This window comes from Argentina silus (genome assembly GCF_951799395.1).
Source record: "Argentina silus genome assembly, chromosome: 2".
NCBI classification, from domain to species: Eukaryota; Metazoa; Chordata; class Actinopteri; order Argentiniformes; family Argentinidae; genus Argentina; species Argentina silus.
This window is the reverse complement of record NC_139656.1, coordinates 19,447,804-19,466,234: the sequence shown is the minus strand read 5'-3', so window position 1 is coordinate 19,466,234 and position 18,431 is coordinate 19,447,804. Positions and strand designations below refer to the sequence as shown.

The window sequence follows — 18,431 nt, the reverse complement described above, 5'->3', positions numbered from 1 at the left end:
ACGTGCGACCCAATGGTACTTCTACATGCAATGTGTTTCTGAATCTTTCTCACCCAGCCCCAAATATAATAATGAAGAGATCTGACAAAAAGAACTGGACATATAACATACTAGGATTATATTCACACTCTTGTTTGTACCTGTGTATTATGTTATTATGGGTCCCACTTTAAACGAGATCACTTTTAAAGCATAAATAGCCTACTTTATACGGCCTATGGATACTTCAGACGTGTTTTATTTTTTCAGCAAAGGGCTGAAGATGTTACATACTGTACATTGTATTTACACTTCATGCATGGTTTGTGAAGCATGTCGGCATTATAAAGGGATCATGAAGGCTTCCAATCCAGCGTCAAAAGTGGTAATTAGTTTAAAGTGGAAACAAATCTATTTCCTATGCGATGATTAGATAAAGAAGTCCACGGTTTATGTAGCACATTTTGCTTTTTTAAATTACCTATTTAGTGCATACATTTTCTGTTTTGCCTTTAGCCCTACACAATTCGGTCTAGGCAATGTTGGCCCGTTTTGATATATCTGAGCGAGTCACGACCACACATTACTTATTGAGAAGACCACAGATTACTTGTTGACATATTTTTGACAGGTAAATTCATGATACTAGGCTAAGGACAAATATGTATTGGGCCAGAGAGAGAGAGAACATACCTGCCAAAGCGTCACACCTGTGATACAACGTCACGATAAACCACAATACTGGCTCGCGCTCCTCGTATTTTTCATGGAAGGAGGAAAACCTGCGCACAGTGCAGTGTCACTGTATTAACGCACAGGCACAGCCGAGGATGATAAATTTAGACTCGCAGCGAAAATCCTGCTTTATTTATTTTACATCTCAAGGGATTTAAAGGACCGAATACAGGATCTGCTAGTGTTGACCGGAGAATAAGGATATGGGCTTCGTTTTCAAATATGGCCGGGATTTCTGTCGCCCTTAGTATTGGAAAATACTTTTAAAACGTGCATACAGGAATGTGCAGTTTTTGGGGCGGAGACTAAACATAAGACAGTAATGGTAATGTAGTAGTAGTCTTATATAATTTGTATTTCAGTCTGAACTTTACGTCAGTACATTGATGTAAACAACGGTGTTTCCGTTGTTTGATGGATTTTTGTTCTTTACAAAAAAAAGTGCCACAAAGGAGCGGAATGTAGCTTGCCTTTCGGCAACTCCCTGAATATGTGTTTTCGTTGCGTGCAGAACAAACCAGCATCGATCATAAATAGGAGAGCTTACAAGTGATCGACTTCTGTAACGCAATTTGTAGTATAGCCTATAATAGGCCCAATATTTGAAAGTAACATTTGATCAACGGGGGATTTCCGCTCAAGTAGCCGAACTATTTTACCCCATTTCAAAAATGTTGTTACAGTAGATTGTTGTGCGCGCGGCATTCAAGTGGGTTATCGGGTTCGTTTTCTTCATTTGATAGGCCTATAGTGTTTTTTGTCTTTGTCAACATATGATCTAATTTGTGGTATTACTCCACAAAAAGTTCTCGTGCGTAAGCGAACGTACCGTGAAATCATCATGAGGAATACCGAGGAGGGCGAGGGGTTCGACGGTGAGGCCTCCAACACGTCCATGATCTCAGGAGCGAGTAGCCCCTACCAGCCGACCACCGAGCCCGTGCCCCTCCGGAATGTTTTGGGAGGCATTAGGTGTGACACGGAATATCTGAAGTCTCACTTCGGTATTTTAAAGGTCATTGAAGTGGTAAGTAACATTTGCATATTTAAATGATGATGCCATTCCACAAACCCATGACAATTTAATGTAAGCTGAAGATTACACGTTTATTCACTTTGGGACGTGCATGTGTGTGAATAAATGCTTCATTACTGCTGTATGTGACTTTCCCAGTATGTGTATGCAACATGTGGCTGTCTGTTGATGTTATGGTAGCCTAGATGATCCGACTCTCTTCCCATATGGATAGCCTACTATAGAATATGTATGCTGAGCCTAAGTCCACTCTGCTGCACTCCAACTAATTTTTCATAAATTAATAGAATGGAAAATCTAAATGATATATTTCACTATCCATTCAGTAAGACTGTTTTTGTTTACAGCAAAGCTTCAGCAACATTTCTCTCAGCAGTTATTTTGAGGGGAGGATTTAGTTTGGGTGTGGGTTTGAACTGGTGCACCTAAACCAGATGGTTAGAGAGGGAGAAAAAATAACAACAAGGGAAGATGATGCTTCCCAAAGCTATGATAATTCAGCTGCAGAGGAAACGTCTCGCCCACCATTGTGTTGATGCCAAAACTGCTCAGAGATGACTCCACACACACACACACACACTCACACACACAATGCACGTATCCACAGCGGGAGAAAACCCTAAAACTAAGGAAGCAATTAAGTAAAACAAGGACTTTGTGTACAGTGCCATGGGAAGCAACTTCAGAAGGTGCCATGTCTGTACAGTTGCTGCACAGCAGGGGCCTTCACACGTACGCACATGCACACAGTTTGTGGTTGAAAGGAATGACACCTCTGTTTTCCATGTAAATGATAATGTAATGTATGTTCCTTTAGAAAGACTTTAGAAAGGTGCATTAATGTGCATCAAAACAATGCTCTTCACAGGAAATTACACCTGGTGTCAGATCAAAACGTACTTTAGCAAGCATACTTTTGTTGTAGCTCGCTAGAATTGGCTGAATAGTATTGCCTATAAGTTAGGCTAGGGTATGACAGACATGTTTTATCATGTGAACCCTACTAGTGTGTGTGATGAGTATTGGTGTTTGTAGGAGGTTCACCAGACTGCAAGCCAGAAAGGGTAGCTCTGACAGGGTGGATAGTGTATAGGGTGTGTCTGTACATTGTAAAGTCACACACACCTGAGTTGTTTATCTTTGAAGGGTTGGAATGAAGGTCAAACGTCTCTACTCGGTGTGCGAGTTCTGAGCTACAAGAGCTCTCTGTGCCCAGGTAGCCTTCACGTTCACTGTACGATCAGACAAGACAGATCCAAATGATCAGTCATCTGTTATAACAGTGTGGTAGTGGCCAGAGCAAGCTGACCATGACCACCAGCTAGAGGTTACAGTGAATAAACAAAAACAATGATGGAATTATGTCTTTTACCTAAATTACCCAGTGCAAATGTAACAGCACTGATACACCTCTCCAGGGATGTCTTGCCAAATGAATAGCGGGTGCTTTTCTAGTGTATTTACAAGGTATTTAACAACTTCCAATGCAATTTATGCTAGTCTCATGCTACGTGCATAGGGCAAGACTTCTGAATGTCATTACACCTTATCTCACATGCACAATGCTTGCCAATATGTTGGGTTTATTGGCCTGTTCACTGAATTATGTTATTGCGTGACCTTGTGTTGAGTCCTAAGCTGTGTGCGGTGAATGATACTACAGTCCAGATCAGGCGATAAGATATCCATGACATTTAGGCAGAGTCATGGCTGCAAATTCAGGAAATATACAAAAGATTGGCTGCAAATTGGTTGAAATGCTCTGAGCTCCAGAAGTAGCTTTGACTGTCAGTTGACCTTGGGGCGTATGCCACAGATTTTTCCGCTGTGCCACTGGACAATGATTTACTGACTCTAAGGGCCTCTTTGGGACCTGGGAGAGGTCTTGTGTTTTACTGTTAAATCCCTGAAACACAGCTCACTGTACCTCATCTGTAAATGTACTCAGTTTTTCTCTGAACAAGAGGCCTCGCAACGTTAATAGATCATCCCATTCAACAACCATAGGCACAAAGTTGATGGTTGACATTTAACTCAACTTGTAATACTGGATTGTACTGCTTAACTCAAAGATCTCCCACCCTCACTGCACTTGTTCCAGCCCGAGTGAGTTTCTCAGGGTTTCTCAGTTTCTCAGCCCGAGTGAGTTTCTACTACCACCACACCCGTATTATATGGCCTTTAGTCCCATAGAGGTTGTAGTTGCATAAGCCTTCTGAAGGCCTCAGGCTGACCTTGTGTGACTAGGAAGAGCAGCAGTCAGTCCCATGAGACCTGGGCTATGGGCTTTACAGCCCCTCTCTTTGTGTGTAGGATGGCCTTAGATGGGTGTGTTCAGTCTCTTGACATGAAAAAAGGACTGTGGATCTCATCTCTGCTGTGCATTGCTATAAGGACAATTTCACCTAACCCAAAGTAATCTATAGCTCATTCTCACATTTTGACAGTCCCTTTCTCGTATGGGTATACACCAAGAAAAAAACGTTTTGAAAATCTTGTTTCAGCTTGTTGTTACATAGCCATTCTATTGTGTCAATGGACCTCGTAATGTAGATCTCTTTTTTGGTACTTTAACAAGGGAAAGTTAAATATTATTGAAAGGTGTTTTTCGTAGCGCTGTGGCTGAAGTTAAATGAAGTTACCAGATGCTGCCCTGTGTCAGTGAGCATTTCCTACTCTGGAGAGACGGTGTGTTCTGTTCAAGTGTTTCTCAGTCTGGTCTGTTACACACACACACACACACACACACACACACAGGATGGGGTGTGTAGCTCTGTAGACAAGCAATTCCTGTTATTTTTTTACACAAGGATTAATATGAACCATTTAGACTAGGAACAAAACACACACACACTAGATTTGGGACCATTTCTGTTGAAGAAGAAGCACACTTGGAGTACAGAGCTTACTGTGAGGCTTTCGTCCATTCATTTTCTGGGAACAGATGGTGTATGAGATGGGGGATCTGACTCCAAGGGGCCATTCCAAGCAGCTCACAATGTACATATCTAATCCCACAGATGAAGAATGGGAGGGTTTGGAATAGGGTGGCCAGGTGGCTGATGTATTACTTACACAATCACCCAGCATGGATGGTACAGTAACAACCCCATCCCCCACACACATACTGTATACACACACACACACACCCTCCTCTGTGTGTCTAACACCTGCTCCACACTGGGCTTGGGAAGGGCTTCTTTTATCAAGAGCATCAATGACCCTACCATCTTCCCACCTCCCCCCTAGCACCCTCCCACCCCCAGTCTGGACACGTCCATGTTGTTATGTCACACTGTGTCAAGTGTGTGGTTGACTTTGGCCTTCAACAAGCTGTAGTACCAGCTGATGTCTGAGATGTGAAGGGCTGGCCAGAGAGCCAATCGGGGGTGAAGGAGCTCGATCTTTGCTTAGAGTTCTCCGTCCGTGCTACAGTATGTGTTAGACACAGTGGGGGTGAGCTTTGGTGCTGTTCCCTGCTCATTAAACTGGATGGACAGGGTTTAGATCAGAAAACAGCCCTGGGCTTGTGAGGAGAGAAGGGCAGCCAGCCAATCATGTGGAACACAACCTATTCTGTTTACTCACTCTACTTGTGTCAAGTCAGTGGCGTCACCTGCCTGTTTTGCTATTTCTGACATTGATGAACATATTCTAGGTACTGTAGAAATAAAGCTCAAGAAACTGGTGTATTCTTAGAAAGATAATTCACTCTCAAGGTTTCATAGAGCCTGTCAGAGACATTTTAAGTTACCTGGGAGGAGAGGAAGGAATGGCTTCTCATCAGCAGTGTGTGATCCAGAACCTTTCAATGATTCTAGATAGATTGGTCTCTTTGTCCAAGTTAATTATTATTGTAATAACTTTCTCACACAGTCTTACATCATAGGACTCATACTGTCTAAGAGGCTGTTAATACATCTAATAACACAGAGAGGTGAGTGATTGTCCTCTGTCAAAAGGTAACATCATGGATGAAAAGGAAGGAGAATCTGCATATTAAGGTCACACTGTTACCATGGAAAGCATTGTCTGTTCAGTCACTGTCGCCCACCCAACTCATTTAAACACAAATGCATAACAGGAGAGGAGGCCCTTCACTGAGGCCCAGCTGAATCTGCATTTCAATAGAGCATAGAAAGCAGACAAGAAATCTGACTAGGTCACTCATTATACATGCATAGACATAATACAAAACACACATAAGACCATAAGAATGTAGTTCAACACAATGTGTCCTGTGTGTATGCACGTCTGAGTGTCATATCATAATATCTTGCCCTAGTTTGTTAGGGTTGGATTTGTGTGTTTGCAGCTGTCGTATTGGTATATGAGAGACTTTTTGAAAGGTGGTGGGATGGGGCAGCAGGGGGGGACAAAACCTCCTGGCTCCTGTCTCTCTCAGGGACTGTGTGTTTGATGTGATTGTGGCATGATAATGGATTGGAATTTAGTGCTTTTCCGGGTGCTCAAAAGGGAGGGGGCTAGGGTCCAGATGGAGCAGATTCTTTATTTAGATCTGTTATCCTACCAGATCTAGTCTGAACCGGTCTTGATGGGATGAGGCCTGGAATTTGTCGGTGGCAATGGTTCCCTCACTCGGACCGGGCCAACCTGCAATCTGTCTGAGGTTTGTGGGGGGACTGATGGCAGAGGAACACCTCAATAGCATTTGAACCTCACAGTTCCTCCCCATTTTGTGGTTCCCTGATGAATGTGGCAGGGAATTTAACCATTCAGGACGTGAGCCAATGATTTGGGCTCCTTTCACTCCAGAGGGGTATACAATTCACAAAACCAAAACAACCCACCTCTACACAAAAATAGTTGTATGTAAAGTATGTTGTATCATAAAGGCATAGTCTCTGTCTACTCTGCTGTATGTTTATTATTTATGTTTTATTTATTGCCTGCCATTGACCTGTGACTCCTCCCTCTCTGCAGGCCCTCTCCCTCATTGCCTTCATCTGCATAGAAACCATCATGCTCTGTTTGCCCTGTGGAGGGGTCTACTTCTTTGAGTTTGTCAGCTGCAGTGCCTTCGTCGTCACCGGCGTACTCCTCCTCATCTTCAGCCTCAACTTGCACACCAAAGTACCCCACGTCAACTGGAGCCTGACGGTGAGTAGTACCGCCACATTTTATTTTATTTGAGAATTGGCAGAACAAATGCAAGTGAAATCAAGTAGAAAATTCAGTCATTGCTAATGTTAAAGGGAGGCCTTAAAAGACTGCTATAACTGAATCTGTTGGTCCTCTCCAATACAACATGGCGGTCCTTTTGACTATTTGCCCACACACATACAGTATCTTTTACAGATGGCAATGGAAAAGCTTGTCTTTGCTTTATTTCCAGAGTGCACTGCATACCAGCAAAAGTAATAGATGGTGAGTTTAAGTGGTCCAAATCCAACCGTAGCTATCATATTGCATTATGGTATACTTAGTACTATGTGTTCTACCTCAAACAGGCAAGAGAGGGGTGTGCTTTTGGCATCTATGTCTGGCAAAAGGAGGCAAAATGAAGTTTGGGTTTTATATATTGCTTTAAAAAGAGGCTTGGTGTGTTTTAATTCAGAAGCCACTGATTTGGACTATGCTGGACAAACTCTAAATTCTCTCATCTCACCATCTATGACTATCCGTATTAGAAGTAGTCCTATAGTGTCTCACTCAAAAAGTAATTGTAACTGTAATGTTTTTATCTCTTATTCATGCTTATGAGGACACAAGCCATTCTGTGTGTTTATGCAGGTGTGCCATGGGGGATGGTAGATGAAGTGTGTGTTGTTATATGTCTCTCGGTCAGCATGCTACAAGAGGTTTTGTATGCATATGTGTTTGGTTGTGGCTTGTAGAAAGCTGTTGCCTTAGCTTTTTGTTGACAAGGGGTTTCTCGGCTGCAAAGGGCTGAGTTTGGCTAAATGGCGAGTGGGTCGTCGCCTGCCAGACCCCCACGGTCTTTCCATGTCTCTCATTGGCTCAGAACCAGTAGCAGGCTTGTGCTCAGTGGTGTAGGCCTTTTCTTCTTTTTGTGTTTATATCTCAGAGTTTCAAAGCTCCTCCAGTGAGAGTGGGCCGCCAGGAGTTTTTACATGACGCTGCAGTTTTATCCTGTAAAGTATTCTGAGTTGGTATTTTTTGCATCGTGCAGCACTATTTTTCCCAAGCAAAATTGGGTCTAGAGTTTGAGAGTGAGATTTCCTTGAATGGTCAGTTTGGTCAGATTTGGTTTAGGGGAATACATTGTTGGTGACAGCTGAGGTTATATGTTTTTTTTTTTTTTGTCTCTTCCCACTCAAAGAGATCTGTATGATGTGTTTTCAGTTTGGGTGGCAGTGTTGCATTGGCTTGTCATGTGCGAGCAGTGAAAGGTTACTTTTTAGTCCCTTAGCTGGCCCTGTCTCTCCACACAAAGCAAGCCAAATTACCAAACTATATGCCCAGCACCGAGAGGGCCGACACACACACACACACACATACACACACACACACACACACACACACACACAGAACAGTGGCAGTGTGATGATTCTGTCCAATTTTCTGTGTGGGTGAGTGCTGGCCCACTAGGAGTACTAGGATGGTTTTTGTGTTGAAACGAGCAGGCTGGAAACAGAAATAGTATCACATCTCAGTTTATGGGTGAATGGAATAGCAGACTGTTGGAGAACCCTCGGTGGCCTCTTGACTGGATCTTTGTCATAGCCTTGAGCATATGTCAAGTCTTAGTCTCTCCGCAAATGTGAAAACATCATTCTGCTAGTCATGGGTGAGCAGTTTCCTCAAAGCTTCGTAGCACCAAGATCATCTTTCCTCTTTTGCCGAGACGAAGGACTTCAGATGATATTAATGCTACTGTACAAAGCTTTCAGGACATTCATCCCTGATCTGTACTAGATTATCAGGTTATCCCCTCTTACTTCACAGCAGACCCTGCAGTTACCAATACTTTTTGAACATGAAAACTTAGTCAGACAGTGCACAGGGCAGCTCTGCTGGAGTGAAGACTTCTGTCATTGTAAGATGAACCTGAGACGGATCATAAGCATATTTACCTCAATGACTTTAGATAGAGTGCATTCCTTTGGTAGAGCTGCTCGAATTGTGGGCAATGTCATCCTGTGTATCTGTGCGTGCATGTGTGCGTGAGTGAGTGTATGCATGAGTGAGTATGTGTGTGTGCATTAAAAGCTTTAGCTGTGTTTTCCAAGTGTGCTCTTGAGGAAACTTCATCAGACTCTGCCTAGCAGGGTTCCTTACCTCCCCCCGACTGTACATTTAATCCAACTGGCATTAAGTGCTGCTGGCTATAGTTACTAATCTACTTTGAGCCCAGAGCCCCCCTCTCTCTATTTCTTTTACCTCAGAGCTTACCCTTCAAGGAGGAAAATCTCCTTGCTGCCACTATTTAGCCCCAATGTTCTACCAACCAAGCAGAAGAAGACTTTAAATACTTACTGTATGTTCCTCCTCCTTATTTTTCTTTCCAAAAAACAAGTGTTGAAATAAAAGTATTCTGTATTGTGTTTTTGGTAGCATTTCTACCATGAAGCTCACTCTGTGCTTTTGATCTGCATGTTTCCTGTAGCCTTGATCGCTGTCTAAATCAGCGTAAACATCCAGCTGACAACATTTGGTTTAGCCATTGGATGGGAACCGCCGAGCCCCCTTGATGAAAGACCACTCCTAACACACACATTTATACATGCTCCGACACACAGTCTCCAGACACACACACACACACACTGCACTGTCAAATTCTGAACTTCCTGACATCTCACCTTCTCTCAAAGAAGTCAGTGACTGAGTGACTCAGCAGTTTAATTTCCTTGTTTCCTTTCCTCCATGTTTACTGATCTGACGGGACATGATGGGTATCATCAATATATGACATTTATATGGCGCGGTGTCCCTAAGACAGAATCTTAGGATCCTTCTCACACCGGTTGCAGACAATAAAGAATGTTTTCATTTTGCAGAGGCTATCTCTGAGGCACAGGTTTTTAGTTTGGCATACGTTTGAAAGTGAAAAATCGAGTCCCAGTCTGCCGGCCAGTTGTCTGCCTGTCTGTTGGCCTTGGTGTTGGCCCTCTAGGTTAAGGGGATTTGAAGAAGGGAGTCTTGTCGTCCTGCAGAGAGGGAGAAAGAGGAAGACAGCGGTTTGCCAGGGTTATTTAAAGGCAGGCACTCCATTCTTAGGCAGGCGCTTTATAGAAAGCGGCCCAGGATCTGGAATGTGGGAATGGTTCTCCGGGGATGGGGTGAGCTGCTGCGAGGGGAGCTGGGATCTGGAATCAGGATCTGGGATCCTCCTGCTTTAAAAGAATGTGGTTGTATTGAAGCTGTAAAACCAGAAGCAAAACCAGGTGAACAAGTATGTGCCAGTAGGCTTCAGCCGATGATAATGGGTTGAGTGTTAGCGACCGTTGGGTGATCGTAGTTAGAGCTTGTAATGCTTCCATTAGACACATTACATTACATAGATTAAGCCACTTTTCACAGTTTAACACTCTATGAAGCTCTGTTTGTGCTCCCTTCACAGGTCCTGCCAAACACACACACACACAAACACACACGCGCGCTCACACGTATATCAATACACGCAAACTATTTTACAAAACAGTAATATCTATATGGATATGTATATGGTATTTGTCTGATTGCTGTGTAGGTGTGTTTGCGTAAAGAAAAGAGAGAGTTCTCTCAGCAGCACTGTGTGGGAGTTGTTGTCATGTGAGACGATGTGGGCAGTAACTCACATCATGCATCCAGTCACATGGGTGCCATGCCCAAGTCATACTGAGACATTTATTAACCATTCACTGAAGGACTGGTCAGCCAGCCAGAACACCACATGCTCACTGTCTCTGTGTGTGTGTGTGTGTGTGTGTGTGTGTGTGTGTGTGTGTGTGTGTGTGTGTGTGTGTGTGTGTGTGTGTGTGTGTGTGTGTGTGTGTGTGTGTGTGTGTGTGTGTGTGTGTGTGTGTGTGTGTGTGTGTGTGTACATTATGTGGTATGATGAATCAGTGCCTCTCAATAAAAAATGTTCTATGTCCAAATATATAGTTCTCTGCGTAAGTAATGGGCAGTGAAGCATGTTTTCTTCTTTTGGCTCTACACTCCAAAAGCTTGGATTTGAAATCAAACAGTTAAAGTAGACATTCTCAGCTATCATTTGATGGTATTTGTGTACATATTGGTTTCACCATTCAGAAATTACTACACTTTTATGCATAGTTCCCCTATTTCAGGGTACTCAACACAATTGGCTTGACAGGTGTATCTCGTAAGTCAGGTGTGTTCCGTCACATCATTTGTGCAGGCATAAGAGAGCTGTCAATGTCTAGTATTGATTCTAGGATTACTATTGGTGTCTGTCAACATGACAACCAAAGCGGTGTCAATGAACGTCAATGAAGCCTTTATTAGGTTAAAAAATCTGAAAAAACTATCCGAAACATCCGAAGCCAAAACCAACAGTTTGGAACATCATTAAAAAGAAAAAAAAAGCACTGGTGATCTGAGCAATCGCAAACGAGCCGGTAGGCCAAGGCAGACTTTACAGTGGATGACCGAAGAATGCTCACCATTATTAAGAAAAACCCCAAAACAACTGTCCCATAGATCAGGAACACTCTCCAGGAGGTAGGCGTGAATGTGTCAGAGACTATCATCCATGGAATACGTCACCAGCCGAACTACAGAGGCTTTACTACTAGATGCAAACTACTAGTTATCCTCAAAAAGGATGGTCAGGTTACAGTTTGCTGGAAAGTACCTAAAAAGCTGCAGATGTCTGGAAAAAGGTATTGTGGATAGATAAGATGAATACGATCATGTATCACAGTTATTGTAAGTGGAAAGTTTGGAGAAAAAAGAATCTACCCAAGATTTATAGCATACCACTTCATCTGTGAAACATGGTGGAGGTGGTGTTAATGTTAGGGCATGTATAGCTGCTACTAGAACTGGCAACTTCTCAATTGATGATGTAACTGCTGACCACAGCATCAGAATGTATTACAACTGGCCAAATCAATCTTCAGATTTAAATCCAATTTAACATGCATTTCATTTCCTGATGATAAGATTTTAGGCAGAAATACCTCAAAACAAACAACAACTGAAAATGGCTGCAGTACAGGATTGGCAGAGCATGACCAGAGAAGACACCCAGCATCTAATGGGGTCAGACAGTTATTTCATTTTAAGGATTGTTAAAACCAAATACTAAACATGAGTGCTTAATTTGGACATTTGCTAAATGTCACTTTTGGGTACCCTGAAACAGGCATACAAAATATATAAAAAGTGTTTTCTGAATGGTGAAACCAATATGTACAAAAATACCATCAAACAGCTGAGAATCTTTACTTTAACCTCATAGTAATTGTTTGATTTCAAATCCAAACTTTTGAGCCAAAAGAAGAGGTTTTTTTCCCACTGTCCTATTACTTACGCCGGGCACTGTATATCCTCATATAGGCTCTATTTTAAGCTGGTGCAAAACATCCAAACACAGGCTTATTGGCAATTTGTGTCGGTGGTAACAGGTGAAATGACCACAGCGCTGGGGAACACATGTTCACGAACATGTTCATGAACACATGTTCATCACAATGAACAGGTGCCATCAGGTGCACTGAACAATTCTGGCCTTGAAAATAGCACAAATATTGAGACAGACCCCTTACTGCCATCACCGCATTTGCGTTACTAGTTTTTTCACCATTAATATAGAGCCCTATGACTATATGAGCCTTTAAGTCACCTCTCAGCTTTCATTGGGATAAAATATATAATTTTGCCATAGGCTATACTTTGTATTCTGTATGCCCTGAAGCCAAAATCGTCCTGAGTGGATGTCTTCTCTCTTCAAATCCAAGAGGAGAGAGAGATAGAGAGACAGAGAATAGAAAGAGAAATAGAACAAAGGACATTGACAGGGAAACATCAAAGAGAGGTGCCTCTCCTCTGTTCGCTCAGCCATGTGAAATCTGAGGTGCTGGCCAGAGCTTTGTTTCTGTCTACTCCTTTGAAGATTCTGTTTGACTTCTTTCCCCCCTGCAGTATTAAACCCAGACATGTAATGAAACATCAGGGAGTCAGTGTAGCCTAAATGAGCAGCACGGTTGCGGTCAATTCAGTAAATTATGGTAGTGAAAAAAGTTTAATGTAAAATGCTTCTTATATTTAGTTCATTGAGATATCACCTGGTGATGAGCATAGATAGGCTTTCAATGTTCAAGATACCATGTGTGACACTACAATCCATTGTACTATGAACTGGAAGTCACGTGGGTGTCAGCTCTACATTGAGCAGGTTGTCTGCTCAACATTCTCAAGATAAAAATGATCTTTCTTTGTCTTATTCCCTGTTCCCTCCATTAGATTGTGGGCTTTCCTCATTTGAATAACTCCTGAAAGAATATAGTGAATTGATTTTGTGGTATCAAATAAACATGATATGATATTGGTTGTAGGTTATCATGAAGCCGTATCATAGAGGTTCAACCAAAATAAAGGAACGACCGAATCTGAAGTAGGAAGGAAGAACAGAATCTAATTGGGGTACAAAATTGACGATCTGATTTAGATGTTCTACACAACTCTCTCCATACTTCTATCTTGGTCCCACATGTCTATGTACTTTTCTCTCTTATGACTACTGTTGTCCTGCCAAACAACATGCTCTGCATTACTGTTGAGCTTGGAGCGAGGCCAAACTCTGTGGCACAACAACGGTCATCATAGGTGTTGGTCAAAGCAACTACAGATCTGTGGCCAGGCTACCAGACTACCACTTTATCTTCATCAGAACTCCCTCGTCCCCTTTCCCTCCATCCATCCACTCTGTCACTATCACAATGACACTGGACACCATGGGTTGCCTGTGTGAAAATCTGTTGAAAGTGTGCGAAAACATGTTTCCTCATCCTCATATACAACCTGTCTCACTGTCCATTCATGTCTATCTGTCTGTCTGTCCCTGCAGGACCTGGTCAACACAGCTGCTAGCACCTTCTTCTTCTTCCTGGCCTCCGTGGTCCTGGCTGCTCTCAACCACAACTCTGGAGCCGAGATCGCAGCAGTGGTGAGTCTCCATCACCACTCATTCTCCCTCCCTTCCCCTCATCCCCTCTCCCGCCCTTCCCGCACCCTGTGTCTCTCCTGTCAGCCAAATCAAGAACAATGGCTAGTGTTGAATGACCCAGTGGATTTCTGTCTCATACAGTAAACATCTCAAATATAAATTGAAAACAGACACAAAACAGTGAATTGCTGTACAATTAGTGAGAGATGTTTCTAACAATAAATAGAACGGACGGTAAACCAGATTATGTACTATTTCTTGGTTTCTTTGTATCTGCATTTCATGATAACTGCTGCCTCCCTGTGGACAAACGCCCAAACTGCATATGTCATGTCAAAATAGTATTTGCCCTCCCCCAAAGAGGAAAGATTTGTCAAAGAAAACGGTGCCACATCAACGACCCTACCCTCAATTGGAGAGGTTTGAAGCAACGGTTGGGCTGGAAGAGGCAGAGTGCTGAGAGGGTGACGATGTGTGAGCAGAACCACAGTGTATGAACCACAGTGCTCCATTGGCCAACAGCCACCCTGCTGCTGGTGTTAAAGCCACTATTTATCCTGAACTGAGCTTTGAGTCCCATTATGTTAGATCTGAGCCGTGACATTCTTGTTCACTCTAGAGTTCAAGAGAGCCCTAATCAGCCCGGAGAGGGAGGGAGAGGAGTCACACCTCATTGGTCTCTCTCTCTTCCTCAGTCTCTCTTTCTTTCTCAGTCTTTCTTTCTCCACTATGAACTCTCTTTTAACCCTCTCTTTTTCACTCCAACATTTTCTATACCTCTCCATCCAGTGATCCCTTCCATGATCCACACACACACACACACACACACAAACCTGCATGCTGTTCTCCCAGTGTTAGTGTTGGTTCTACAGTACGTGAGGCTGGATCAGCAGAGCTGTGTGCATGGGCGGCTGGTGGGCTGCAGGATTTGTGCTGAGTCGTTTATGGTACAGATGTTCTCAGCAGGATGTCTTTATTAAACATCCTGGGCTTTTTCTCTGGGCTCTCTTGGTGTGTGTGTGCGTGCGTGTTTCTATGTTTATGTTTATGTGTGTGTGTGTGTGTGTGTGTTGGTGTATATGATTGTGTGTAGACGGTTTATTGAATTCCAGTCTGTCTATTTTCTTAGGGGCATATTAAAATAACGCAGAGATTCAGAGAGAAATCACCCCCATGGCGCGTTGCTTTTCAATCAGCTAAAACTGCCACACTGTAATTACAAAGTAGTCCCTTTTTATTTGATAAAGTAAAACAGTTACCACTTGGATTTTTAGGAAGGAGCGGTACAGCAGATAAGCAGTGCCTGCAGCAGATAAGGATGAAATACATACTGTCAGATTGTTTCAAGTACTTGAGCTGTGCCTCAATTAGTTTTCCTTGTACAATAAAATCTAAAGCAGTAGTCCCAAAAGTGCAAACGTGATGCTACAGTAAATCAATCACACCTGAAAACTATTTGACGTACAGTACCGTATGCATTTGACCCAGGTCTGGCCTGTGTGTGAATTTTGTTCATAGCGACAGCGATTAAGTTGTGTTGAATCAAATTCTTGTGACTTCCTCCAACTTCCTGTGCAGATCTTTGGCTTCCTGGTGACGTGCGTCTACAGCGTGAACACCTACCTGGCAGTGAAGCGGTGGCGTATGGGTGACGGGCACTCGGGTGCGGTCCAGACCAGCGAGTACATGCGCGCCCGCACCGCGTCCCGGGGCGAGATGGAGGCACGGCCTGATCTACAGTGACAGTCTGGGATTGGTCGGAGTGGCAGCAACTCCAGCGCAGGCTCCTCCCCTTGTCATTACATCCTCTCACCCCATAGGCCTACCCCACTAATGGCATAGCCAATCACTGTACCCACATTCCATGGATAAATACTGCAGTACCCTTTACCGTATGTCTCTGGTGGAGAGATACCATCCAAGACCTGCTTCAACCCTGGGAAAGCGGCAGCTCGTGTTGGCCTAGGACACGTTCCCAGTGACATTACAGTCCCAGGCAGCGCTTCAAACTGTGTGACTTCTATCTATGTCTACAGTTATCAAGAGGATTGACTCTAAGCATTTGACTTTTAACTCTGAACATTTTTACTTTTTACATGAATTATGTTTTTTCCTGCTTTTAAATTCAGCATGGGTTTGAAATTTTGCTCTGGTATTTTCTTTATGCTTTCTTGAGTATGTGACAGACACTGTCCAAGTATCTATGGCCACCAGCACATACTTGTACAGGGTTTGGTGGTTGTCTGATTGCAATAAGTCGAGGTAGCACTAATATCCTTTGAAATATGGAGTTTGTGTTTTCAAAACAGTTCAATGGATCAGATACATAATGACATAATAATAATGATAATTTGACTGCCCTCAATAAAAGGGGACATTTCCGCATTGTCGTTTCAGTTGATTGATAATGATTGATGTTGCTCAGAACTTGACCAAAAGATTACTTCTTAAGGCAGTGAGAAGTTACTCATTGTATGTTTCTGTTACCATCACTGTATGAAATCAGATACTCCTGAAAAACCTTCCTTACCTAGTTCAGTTCATCAATTTCTTTTATTTCCAGTCTCTTGAGATAATAAAAGAGTTAAAGAAACTAGCTTCAGTATGTCTCACAGATGCACATCACCAAACTATATATTTTGTAAATAGGGAATTGAAGGTATTAGAAGGTATTAGAATTATTGAAGGTATTAGAATTATTGTTATTGAAGGATTTTTTTTGTGGTGTGGGTGACTGTTATTTGTGGATGATAAAAGCAGCAGAAATGTGACATTTCTATGTGTACCTGTATTCACCCTTGTGGGTCACAGAAATGGCAGTGGTACGGTAATAAAATGTTGGTACGTTGGACAAAGTCCTGATATACAGGTGCTGATTACGGTCAGCCTCCATAGAGCATCTCAGGTATTGACTGAATCATCATTGTATCCTCTGTTTGATATCAAACAATTGTTATGAAACAAAAACACAACCATAAAGCTGTATTGGGCAACATATGTTTGAAAGGTTTAGCCTTCTTATTCATTGTCCATACCCATGACATATTAGCTATTCATGGAATGGAGGACCAATAAGGTCTATTTATTGTTAGAAACATCTCTCACGAATTGTACAGCAATTCACCTAAAAAAGTGACCTTGTTAATGTTAACTGCGGTAATAAAAAAGGACCACTGTCATAACCTTTGCTCCTATTAATTGCAATTGAATGGGTGTGGTCTTGCCATACTATATTATCAGACAGCTTATATCATCAAGTACTTGTGTGCAGCTGTTCTTTTAGTTTTGGTACAGATAAACAGAGCGAGGGACACCGTTATCTCTGCATCGTACATTGTCACACTCATTTGGATGCAAGTATTTTCAAATGTGAAAGTTTGTTTCTAAGTAAAATGTTTTTTTTCTTGAGAAATGTGGACTTGTGTTTTGGTGTTTGTATTGTTTAAAAATATTTCGGCACGTTTATATCTAGACAGATTGTCATTCCAGGTGTTGTCGGTAATGCTTTTGACCTTGCTGGTTGTATGTATATGTGGATTATGGTAAGGATGCTCTTATTAGAATAGCTCATGGGTGTTGCCCTTTATGGACTGAATAGCGCCCTCTCCTGGTTATGGGGCAATTCAACAGATGTTCCATACAGTACCAACTTTTGTCAAACCGGTATTCTTTGTGACGACAGTGGACCAATTTGAAGGCCTTATTAATGATTTTGTACATGAGGGAGTTGATTTTAATGAACAGACCGTAATAACTGTTACAGTAATTCTGATTGAAACGTGAGTTGATGGGTTTGTGTGAATAGACAATCAATCAAATGTTTGTATTTATGTCTCTCACTTAAGTGAAGGACTGAGTTGTTTCAAAGCGTGGCATAATAATCCGCTGACATCACACTAGTGGATCCCATCCCATCTAGCAATACCTTATAGCATAAGCCTTATGCTACACCATGCAGTAATGGACAGTGTGAGCGCATTATGTAATCCTTGCTTTAACTAGTAGATCATGACGATGTAATAGAACAATACAAGTTAATATTTCATCTTCAGGCATTATAAGCACTCTGTAAATATAACCTCATGTTATGGATTGGATATATTTATATGACTTTGAACATGCCTATAACTATTTCACCAACTGTGCTTCATGATAAGGTTTGGGGCGAGTTGAGGTTTCCAAACATATATACAACTAAGATGCCTGACACTGAGACAGTGGAAATGACAAGCTGTCTTTTCAATTTCAAGTTCATCTTGATATTCTTAAATGTTCAGTAAATGATACAGGTCTTTCTTGTACTCTGAGTCTGAACTCAAATCTGTATTTTTGTATTAAAATATTTCTCTGTAGACACAACAGTTTATGGTGACACCCTTGTCTCAAAATAAATGGATTTGGAAACTGTAGAACATGTCTTAATTTCTTTATTAAACTGATTAAAATGTACAAATGGCTGAAACCCGATTCCTGAAACAACTTCTCTTGCTCTTTTCTTTTTTTATGACGTGCAATATGTATAAACCATATCAATGTAGAAACTTGGCCATAGGTGAACTTTGTGTGTGTGTACCATATTCAATC

The 18,431-nt window shown here is 42.2% G+C and overlaps 1 protein-coding gene across 1 annotated transcript; it reads left to right on the top strand.

The window, feature by feature from the left end:
* Positions 1–735: 735 nt before the first annotated feature.
* On the top strand, positions 736–18,314 carry cmtm4 (CKLF-like MARVEL transmembrane domain containing 4). Its single transcript, XM_083697345.1, has 5 exons — positions 736–1,039; positions 1,521–1,741; positions 6,695–6,871; positions 13,749–13,847; positions 15,426–18,314. Exons 2-5 carry the CDS (start codon positions 1,556–1,558, stop codon positions 15,588–15,590), a joined length of 627 nt encoding a protein of 208 aa, XP_083553471.1. The 5' UTR covers positions 736–1,039; positions 1,521–1,555; the 3' UTR covers positions 15,591–18,314.
* The last annotated feature ends 117 nt before the right edge of the window (positions 18,315–18,431 follow it).

What these genes read in the sequence shown, in the direction of transcription:
- cmtm4 (XM_083697345.1), top strand. Translation starts at nt 1,556, where the DNA reads ATGAGGAATACCGAGGAGGGCGAGGGGTTCGACGGTGAGGCCTCCAAC. An exon ending in TTTTAAAGGTCATTGAAGTG is followed by an intron (nt 1,742 to 6,694) that starts GTAAGTAACATT and finishes CCCTCTCTGCAG; the next exon opens with GCCCTCTCCCTCATTGCCTT. An exon ending in ACGTCAACTGGAGCCTGACG is followed by an intron (nt 6,872 to 13,748) that starts GTGAGTAGTACC and finishes CTGTCCCTGCAG; the next exon opens with GACCTGGTCAACACAGCTGC.